Source organism: Brachionichthys hirsutus, chromosome 9, assembly GCF_040956055.1.
Source record: "Brachionichthys hirsutus isolate HB-005 chromosome 9, CSIRO-AGI_Bhir_v1, whole genome shotgun sequence".
Lineage (NCBI taxonomy): Eukaryota > Metazoa > Chordata > Actinopteri > Lophiiformes > Brachionichthyidae > Brachionichthys > Brachionichthys hirsutus.
Genome location: NC_090905.1, coordinates 2913398 through 2923957, shown reverse-complemented (window position 1 = coordinate 2923957; position 10560 = coordinate 2913398). Strand labels below are relative to the sequence as shown.

Below are 10560 nucleotides of genomic sequence, written 5' to 3'. Positions count from 1 at the left end.
TCTCTCTCTCCCCCCTCTTTTGTTCAGCAGCACCGCGTTTCACTACGACACTGCTGCTGCTGCTTTGTGGGCTGACATCAGTCCCTGCGTGGCTGCAAGGGAAATCATCCTCTGCCACACGGTCCCCATCGATGCATCTATTATTCACCGATCAGTAAATGAGACGGGAAAGCGCCTTTATACGGGCACGTCTCCCGAAAACTGATCGCTACAGGACAACTCAGAGTAAAAGCTATACGCTGCAAAAAATAACATCTGATAGTGGGAAATCATATTATTGCCATGACAGGGAAAAAAAGGTGATCAGGTTATAAGGTGAAAATGCTATTTGCCAATGCAACACATCCTCTGCTTGACCTGCAGCACACTTGAATGCTAATAGGCTATTTGTGATTAAAAATATATATTTTTTATTTATTTTTATCTTTAGATTTGTAATTGTTTGGATAATGACCCCTGATCCATGCAGCACGGAGCACTGGCCGCTGATGGCATGCTTCCTTCCTCTGCCTTGTCCCCCGGCAACAGAAGCCCTGCATGGTTCTGAAAAGAGGACATGAGTCTGGGAAACTCTTTTAGGCGTGCAGACAGGAGCTCAAAGCCCATGCCGGAACAAAATGTCCAAAGGGGAGGAACGATACCCCCCCCCCCCCCCCCCCCCCCCCCCCCCCCCCCCCCGCCATAACCGGATGCAGAGCGCCGCTCCACTGTAGCAAAGGAGCTTCCTGTCTTGTTCCAAGCTTATGCCAAACAACTGAGGCCCTTCTCTGCTCTTCCAGAAAGAGCCAGCAGGTGCAATCAGGACACCACAGGACCATACTGTTTACACATGGATCATATGGATCAACCCACGACCAAATCAAACATGCAAACAGATCTGAAAGTTTGCATTTAACATAAATATGTTTTCAGCATTTCTGACATATTTTTGGATAAACTTGTAAAACATTCATTATTCCCAGCATTTAGCATGAGAATATAATCTGCATTTGGCTGACATAGGCTGCAATATGATATTGAGGCTTGTGTCCCCATGTTGCATTGTAAAGGATTAATGATTATCCTCGTGAGGGTTAAAGCAGAATCCAGGAATCTGCTGGATCAGCAGGACTCACCTAAAAACAGGGACCGTATATTTTAATTTGAGGATACGTCTTTGACTCCTCAGATTTTCTAATCCAAGGATTCTTGTTCTCTGTGGCAAATACCGAAATGCCACATATATTCACTCCTAGATCATAATACACACAAAAAACTGCATCCATGCTGACCTGGTTTTCTTCTACTGAGCTGACAACCAGCCTACTTTAGGGAGTGACAACAATCCTTTATATCTTGTTGAAGTACTGAGCATGGATAAACTAAAACTAAAAAAGGATCAAATATCGCTGCATTTTCAGTGAGCATTTCATGTTTTTGCCACTTTTATCTTCCAGTGAAGGGGGCTGTGAGATTGGGGGGAGGGGGGCGCAACCACACCACTAGATGACGCTAAATCACACCGGACCGTGAGTTTGTTGACTCATCTTGGATGTGTTCATGTAAATACTGTATACATCAATTTTGGAACACGTAGTGAGAACATTTGCTCATTATGGTACAATTTGAAGCACTTGGTTTTTTTTTACTTCGGTATTGTAATTTTTTTCTACTTTAATTTAGCCTTGTGTTTCTCTCCATCTCTATAAATTCTACTTTTTCCTCTCCTATTTATATAATAACTTTAGCAACTTGTGTTTTGGGGGGGTATCTGATTTGGATTATGATCTGAATTAAACCCTGCACACTGGATAATCCATGGGTACTTCGATTTTGATTGGTTTGATATTAGAGCCATCTTGAATTGTAATGAATCGAGCACTGCGTGATGTAAACGGCAATTCTGACAACGCCTGGGATCAATAAACCATTATTCACACCAGAAAACACCAGTCATGTTAAAATAACAGCGTTCCTACATCAATTTGTTGATCTCCTCCAATCATGATTGGAGGAGATGCCATGCGCGAGAACGTATTGATCATTACAGGCTACATGGGGGATGTAGTTCCATTACACGTATATGTGGAAAATAGATTTCACCTCCCGTACAAAAATAGACTCATCCAATGACGTCATTCAGGATGTGCGCATCTCGCCAACAGGGCGGCATTGAGCGCAGACAAGTTTTCCATTTTCAGACGAATTTCTAAGTGAGCGTCGATCAAGCCGTCGATCAGCTGCGCCCTGCGCTGATCACAGCCTCTCGATCCACCTTGCAGAGATGCGCTACGGGAGGGAGGGACGTGGTGTGGATTTCCAGGGGTAGCCTGGCATTACGTAACAGCGCACAGTTCGTGCACGTTCTATCTCCATGGCTACCTGGTCACTAAAGCACGACTAATAAAATGACACCAAATCGAGTAAGAACAGAAAATGCTGCAGATGCCTTTTACCTTTCGGGGTGCTTTCTACCATTCTCCCGGGAGTGCCGCCCTGCTCCGCGGTGGAGATGCGCTCTGACCTCCTGCTCCGCTCATAGAGTCGCTGGATTTGTCATTCGCCGCCAGGCAAAGGTCAAAGCGTCAAACGTCCTGTGAGACGCGCAGTCTTGCAAGGATTTCCCAATTTCCCAAATTCCCCCAGAAGAAGCGCCAGTCCTGGGACCCGTCAGCTAATAACATACGGCATATGGTCAACGAAGACGAGCCTGCGCGGGTATTTCGTAGATCTGTATACTACTTGGATTAACCATTAGGAGACGATGCAAGCGTGAGCGGAGGTTTATAGATCTGTGCATTAGACCCTGCGCAGCGTCGCGCTTCCAGGCAAACTGGGAAAACCTGTGATGGACTTTAAAAACAAAAAATGAATAGTAACTAAAAGTGGATTGTTGAAAGGAAATGTCTTTCAGAGGAGGCGGAGAGCTTCAATCGTCGATTAATCAACTATTTTTATATTCAGCAATAATAATAATAAAAGAAATCTATCCATGTTGACTTTAGTAATTTTAGTGATATTATTTATGGCGTAACAGCGATTGCTTAATTTATTCTTACTATAACTATTGTTATCCTTTTAACTTGATTTTAATCGCATAGCTATTTTTTTTTTTATTGCAAATGATATAGTCTCTTTCCTCTTCATCCTTCCAATTTCTTTTGTTTGGTGGATTGTTTACAAAATACTGTAAATTGCATGCTATTTTGAAAAAAAAAAAGTCTGATCAGCTGATTGATTTAGAGTGTTAATATACGTAGGATATGTGGGAGGGTGTATATGAGGAATAATTAAAAATCAAATGTATCATAATGATAAAAGTGCACTCGGAAGCAAACGTGTCATCCTACTACGTCGACGTTTAGACCCGCCCTACTCTGCCTCTGACTGGCTCGCACGGAGATATCGACTGCGCAAGAGCGCATGAAGAGTCACCGTCACGCACGCACGAATACGTAAACTCCACGATCACGTAACCGGAGATAACCTCGCCTGGGTTGCGGCTGGAGTTGGTAATCATATTTTCAGGTTGAATGAGCTTCACTTTCGTTCAGCAGACAGAAAAATAAAAATTAGTGCCGGTCACGTTTTGGACGCAATTAAAATTAACCAATTTATTGTGGGATCCTTGAACATAAATGCGTAAGATTGTCACGTCTAACGTCGCTCTGCGTTGTCCATTCCGCGTTAAAGCTTTACGGTTGAATCGGAGTTCAAGCAAGTTCTAACGCACGCACATGGGGTTTATTGACAGATCTGGGAGGATTAGATAAGAGAGGCGGAGGCAACCACCGCGTTCTAGTTACGCGCGTGCGTGTCAGTGCCTATTTATGAGTGCGTGTTTTAAATACACTGCGTATCTCGCGGTTAGTCAAATTAACGCACGCTCCTGCTGCGTCCTGTCTTACACGTTATGAAAGCTAACAGAACGGCGTGAGGCGCAATTTTTACATTTTGATAATTTAACTACTTAAATACAGAACAGTAAACAAGTGCAATGCCAGTTTCCAAAATGTTGTGGAGTAGAAGTAGAAATACATTAAATGACAAATATCTCAAGTACAACACATCCCACACGCATTTTGCTGATACTACCATTGCAGGTGTGTGAATGTATACACAAATACATACACGCACGCGCAAGCAGCTGTGACAATTTTTTTTTTTATTGTTCCTTGCAGGTAACATGTTCGGGCAACACAGCCTTAAGCAGAGACGCATAAATGAGCTGTTGTGTTACAGAACAGCAGTGGGGTGTGGTAATAATACTTTCCCATCACACCCATTCACTAAACAGCACATGATGCCCAACATGACACCCAAGCGAGGCACCACCCAATGACACATCCCCATTTCATCAAGCCAACAGCATAGCTCTCATACTTCATCTCAGGACACAAAGACATGGACATGTTGGTGACATTTAGAATCCACCAGCATTTTAAGCTTCTTTTTTTGTTTTAATAAAAAAAAACATTATGTATCTTTGGTCTGTCTCTCAATCAGTCTGCACAACATACAACAACCAATAAAACGAGAATGCTGCCAAAAAAGCATTACCGGTACATAAGGCAGGTCTGACCTCTGAGAAAAGTTATGTAAGATGTTTTTTGCATGTGATTGGTTATTTGTGTCTGATCCCAGACTGAATGTACAACAGTATTTCAAGGCTTCACTGTGAATGAATTGATAAAATTCATTTCTAAGATCTGAAAACAGTCAGATTACCAGAGCAGGAAAATAAAATGAAACTATATCCTTGTTAATAAAAATAATTCTATATTGATGTGTGTTTTTTTCCACATAAGGAAGCAACTCTCTATTAAAAAACATAAAATGTCTAGAGTTAACATTTGTAACTTTGTTCTTCTTGTACAATACATTCAAGTGATCTGATAAATATGACCGTTACTTATTTACCAGAATCCTAAAAGTTACTTGCTTCCGAAGTTACATCCAGCAATTTGAAAGTTTCAGAAACACAGCAACACAACCCATGAATGCTGGTTACAAGTTACAATCATTCAATTTCTATAATCCCTTTTCCTTTACAGAGTTGTGGTGCAGGGAGCCAATCACCCCTGGATAATTTAGAGTCCTGTATATTTACATGTCTTAAAACTGTGGAGGGAACTCAGAAAAGAAAATGATCTACTTCTAACATTGATGAAACCAGTTGTACCAAAGAATTCATTTAAATGATTAAGCGATGATGACAAATGTTATTTAAATCAGCCAATTAATTAATTGACTCCATGTGGAAGCTGTACTTTATGTATCTGCCTGTTGGCTTTCATCACAGTCAAAACTAAAAGTGCTGTCAAGGGATTAGAAGATCTGATCTGATTCTGCAGATTAGCTATGTTATTTAACAACAGATTTCCAGGAATTATACACAGAACAGCACTTAATTGGCATAGATTTAAACATTTTACTGAAAATGAACCCAAATAATGTCTACCTAAGTTTGATTTTGGGTTTTAGATGCAACAGAATGTATTAAGTATTAAGTTTGAGTTCATTTAAACAGGGACAATACATATTCATGAACGTTTACGCGTAAATCTGTAAGATTATAGCCAATGGCTAATTTCCATCTTTAGTCCTTATTTAACTTTAGATAAATACAGAGGAAGTGAGATTCTAACGATTCCCCTTGAACGTCGCTCACTGTTCATTATTCCCCCCCAGCACAAGCAAAAAGTAACCAAAATTACTGGTCTTTGTGAGTGAGTCTGCCATTTTAAAGCCGTGGTGAGATAATAAAACATATTATCTTAATGCATCATGTCCATTGAAAAAACAGGTTGCGAGGAATGATAAATCAAGGGCTTTTCAGTAAAACAGAAAGATAGATTCCAAAGACTCACTGTAATGATAATGCTCTGATCATGTTTGTGCCGTTATTCAGCATCTATTGAACAGTTCTGTGTGTATTCCGGTGCGTGGTATTCAAATTCAAGCTTCGAAGAGAAAGTCACGGTAATATCCACTTCACAATCTAATCGTGCACAGCGGTAGATCGTGACTGCAAAACTGCATATTTTCCCTGTGGGGCGTTACAGTGAGCTCAATTCGTAGAACTGGAAAAATGAGTCGTGGAATGAGAGAGGATGAGATGCCAATTTGTTCTTCTGACTCAGGCTCCAGTAATGAATGGCTGTTAAAGCCATCAACAGCGGATGGCTGTTTTATCACCGTGGTGCTGAAAGCCTCGGTCAACAAATGCGCAAAAAGCTCGAAACATCCAGGCTGGATGTTGCAGATGCACTTATCCCTACCGGAAAGGGCAGCAAGGGCTTCTAAGGGAAGCGAAGAGGATGTGTTCACCAGATGAAGAGGGATTTTTTTTTTATCTACATGCCATTTCTTGCTTTGCATCAGTAATAATTGTATCATTATTTTCATTTTCACTGAAGGTTTCCATCCATCCATTGTCTTGTAGATGAGACAACTGTAATCATCTTGTCTACAGACACTTCATCCGCCTTGCGGGTCACGGATCAGCTGGAGTCTATCCCATCTTATTACAGGCAAGAGGGGCCACTGAAGGTTAAGGTGTATTTAATCAAATGTGCAAAGATGGCATAATATTTAAGTCAGTTTTCCAAATTTAGTTTTAAGTTTTATATTAATAACAACAATAATTTTGTGATATATTGCACATTTAATATTGGAGTCAGACACTCTATCTTTGGTTTCTAGTCATAACCGGAGAACCACCATGAAGAAAATACTTTTAAAATCTTTAACTTTTTGGTTTCACCACAGCATCCTTGAATGAGCTATGATTGAATTTCTAATCTGAGATGAGGGTCTTCTGGCGGCTTCCAGTTGCTTCCCCCCCATGTATTTACATTCAGAGTGTCACGGTGACTGGCTTTGGAAGGCAACTGTGGGCTGTATGTGCATCTTAGCGCTGAGGAGGGAGTTGATATAAGGCCAGATCCGGTCCGTTTCTGTGCCGGAAAATGAGTGCAGGATTCCCAGTTTTCTGAGACAGGACACATTTGTAGAAATTAGATGTTAGAATATTGAATAATGAATAAATTGAATGACATAATTTTGCTAAATGGTCTCTAAATTACCCATTTAATTCAAGAAACTACCAGATACAGTACATAATTCCTTTCATTTCTACTGTATTTCAATTTGCTTATCAATGCACTTCACATTAGCAACCTAATATTAGTTTTCTGCAACAACAATAAGACCTGTCAATAGTGCATCTGATTGATTATCGTCATAGAGTTTCAGGCTGAAAATCATTTACTGACTTGTATAAATCTATGACAGGCTTGGCCACATCTTTGTAGAGTCTCAGTCTGGCCATCAAGGCTTCCGGTTTGTCATCATCATGCTGGATCAGCGGCTCCCCGGTGATGTCATCCTTACCCTGAAGAAGACAATGAAGGTCAGCCCAAGACATTGTACTGGAATTTCACGGCACAACAATCCTGGTCATGGCAGATGGATATCTGCAGTCACGACTACATCAATATCAAGATCGTCTGGAGTTATGAAAAAAGAGCACAAATTGAACATTGTGAAATCTGGAAGAGATTTGAACTGAGATTGTGCCTTTGAATGCCTCTTTTAGCAGATCAAACGTCCCACTGTGACTACACTGTCACCTGTACTCGTGGTGGGTTAAAGCCCAAGTTGTAGACTCTACCGCTGGCAGGATGGACACAGCGATCTCTCAGTCTCTCTCTCAGAGTCTCGTAGGGGATGTTGAGGCTGATGACCAGGTCAAGTTGGCACAAATCATGCAGGGCTTTAGCTTGAGAGAGAGTACGGGGAAAACCTGAGGAGAAGAAGAGAAGATGAAAAGAAGGGAGGGCGGCAGCTTCAACTACGAACAGTTGGGTTTGGTGTCCCGTCATTGACGTCCACAGTAATTACAAGACAAAGACAAGGACAAGACAGGAGAAACCGTTTTCACGCCGATCCTGTCCAATAGGGGCCGAGACCGTTTACTCAAAAGGTGAGCGTCATGGTGGTGCGTGAAACAAAGTAGTGAGACTGAAAATCTAGACGGATGCAACAACCTGCTGCACCTCAGGAACCGGTCTCGCCAGTCGAGGAAGAAGCAGACTCATGCTAGCGTACACACACACACACACACACACACACACTGATGATACAGTAAGAAGTTGTAAAATTCCACTTTTGTCACAGCTACCCTGAACGCTCCTCCAAGAGGAGCTGCTAACTGCCAGAGTATGATGCTGCTCACAGCGGATTGATGAGAGCGCATTAATGCGGGGTTACATATGGACAGCAGGGAATGATAATTATATAGCGTACAGTATACACATGTAAACATTTACTGATCTAACACGTGTGCTGTCTCAAAAGCATGGCTAGTAACAAGCAAATTAATAAACTGTGGTGAGTAATAAGATCCAATTATTAGTCACCAGGTCAACGTAATGAATGAACCCAGATAAATGGGAGCGCGAGGGCGTCTATTTACGGATTCGTGTGTGTGTAACCTTGATTCGGCCGCTCTCGCTCCTCTCTCTACACACAAATTATTTGTTCAGCGATGACGCTTCAAAGTTGAAGTTCAAATGACTCCCACTCTTTTGTCATCATCATTATCTCTTGAAAGCCAGTTCTAACCAGCATATTACTTTTGTACATGCATGGGGGGGGGGGGGGGGAGTCCTATTATACAGGACATACACAACAGCTAATAATGTATTGCCGTGACGCGGCATTATGAAGAAAAGACTCCTGCTGAGAAATGACTAGAAATGAAGGCAGGAGAAGGAGGCTGCTGCGAGATGAGGAATGAAACGTTGGTGTTCTACAGTTCACATGGAGAATAAAATACAACCATGCACTTTAATGTAAAAAGCAAAAACACTGCATTTCATACCGTCCAGCAGCCAGCTGTGACTGCTCAGCTGTTCCAGTCTTGGCAGCATAATTCTGGTCATCACTTGGTCAGGAACCAGCATACTTCTGTCAACATAGTTTTTCACCTGCAGGCCGGCTTCTGGAATACAAGACATAGATTTAAAAAATATATATATATTATGTGTCGCATATCAGCATACAGCATTTACTGTGTAGAAATATATCTGAAACCTCCTGGCTGTAACCACTAAGTTCAATTAATTTAAAATGGTACTGGAAGCTGAATCAATATTTATGACACGTCATGTAATTAATTAAATAAACACTGTTGGGTTTCTGGATTCGCTGGTGTATTTATGCTGGAACTTGTTTGAAAGCACAAAAGACTAAACTAATTACATAAAGTTTAGTCTTTTGAAAATGGTAAATGGACTGCCATTAGAGGACGTCCAATATTTTTGTATTTTGTTTTTGTCACATCCAGTAGACTATACATGAAAACAGAATAAATGTTTCTCAAAAGCCCTCCTGTGTGTGATTTGGTCACATCCACGTAGCCTCTCCAGAGGAAGTTTGACATTTTGAAAGTGGACCATCAGTCAATAAACGTATCCATGGATGTAACACTGGTACGAACTCGTCACTGAAGTTCCTGTCCGGGCTCAAGTCATACATATTTCTGCTCTAAATTGTGGCATATAATAATATACATAGCTTATTTTAAAGTATTGTATGTATTATGTACTAGAAAAAGAACTGTCTTGTGTTTTCAATGCACCCCAGCCTAAAATTATATGTAAGCATGATTTGAAAAATATTTCAAATTACATATGACTTTTGCTCAGAGCTATAGTGTAGAGATAACAAGTGAAGGACAACTGGTGAAAAGTTATCAACTTTATTTCAGAAATGTGCGTGAAGTTGTAAAAAGACAAAGTGACCCCTGTATGACCCCTGGTTTTGAAAGATTCCAGCCATCACCAAAGACATGTGATGAAATTAATAGAAAATTAAGAAGAAATAGCTAAATAATATCCTATCAGAAATCCGATTTTTTTTTTAACATCGTCTGAAATACAGAAAGAAATGATTTATAAAAGTATCCTAAGTGGATTATTTTTAAGTGAAATAAAGATGAAGTAGCGGTAAATTGCTCACAGTCTGTAAATAATAGATTAGATCAACTTCGTTCCGCAAACTTTATCATCGTGTTGGCATGACGCGTGTTGGAAACGTCTTTTTTTTTTATTTACTTTTAATTAATTTATTATTATTATTGATTTACCTCGACCAACCAGGCATTTGGGTCGACGCATCCTACCTGTATTCGCCGCTATGCTCTCTCGTAGAAAGTGGCCACTGGACAGATATTGCAGGCCGAAATTGTGCGCAATCCTCTTGGATATCGTTCCTTTTCCCGATCCTGGTGGACCCATGATTGCAGCTCGGAAAAACTTAGCCATGTTTCCCTCGGACACTGGCTCCAATTGTAAGACCTGCGGGACGCACAAGTTCTAGGAGGCTTCAAACAGGCTTCTAATAAACCCGCGGATGTCCAATAAACTTCTCTTGTCAGGGTGAATTTCAGATCATGACAGGAGCGTGCGATTCCTTAATATAAGCGCAGCCCACTCATTGCGCACATCTTACTCCTACTCTGAAAGCCCTTTTCCTCCACCCCCCCCCACCTCTCTTTTCTCTCTGGATACTCTA

At 41.0% G+C, this 10560-nt stretch overlaps 1 protein-coding gene across 1 annotated transcript; it reads right to left on the bottom strand.

The window, feature by feature from the left end:
• Nucleotides 1-4072: 4072 nt before the first annotated feature.
• On the bottom strand, nucleotides 4073-10560 carry ak4 (adenylate kinase 4). Its single transcript, XM_068743192.1, has 5 exons — nucleotides 10169-10560; nucleotides 8867-8986; nucleotides 7614-7786; nucleotides 7257-7375; nucleotides 4073-6973 (listed from the first exon to the last, which is right to left on the bottom strand). Exons 1-5 carry the CDS (start codon nucleotides 10308-10310, stop codon nucleotides 6847-6849), a joined length of 681 nt encoding a protein of 226 aa, XP_068599293.1. The 5' UTR covers nucleotides 10311-10560; the 3' UTR covers nucleotides 4073-6846.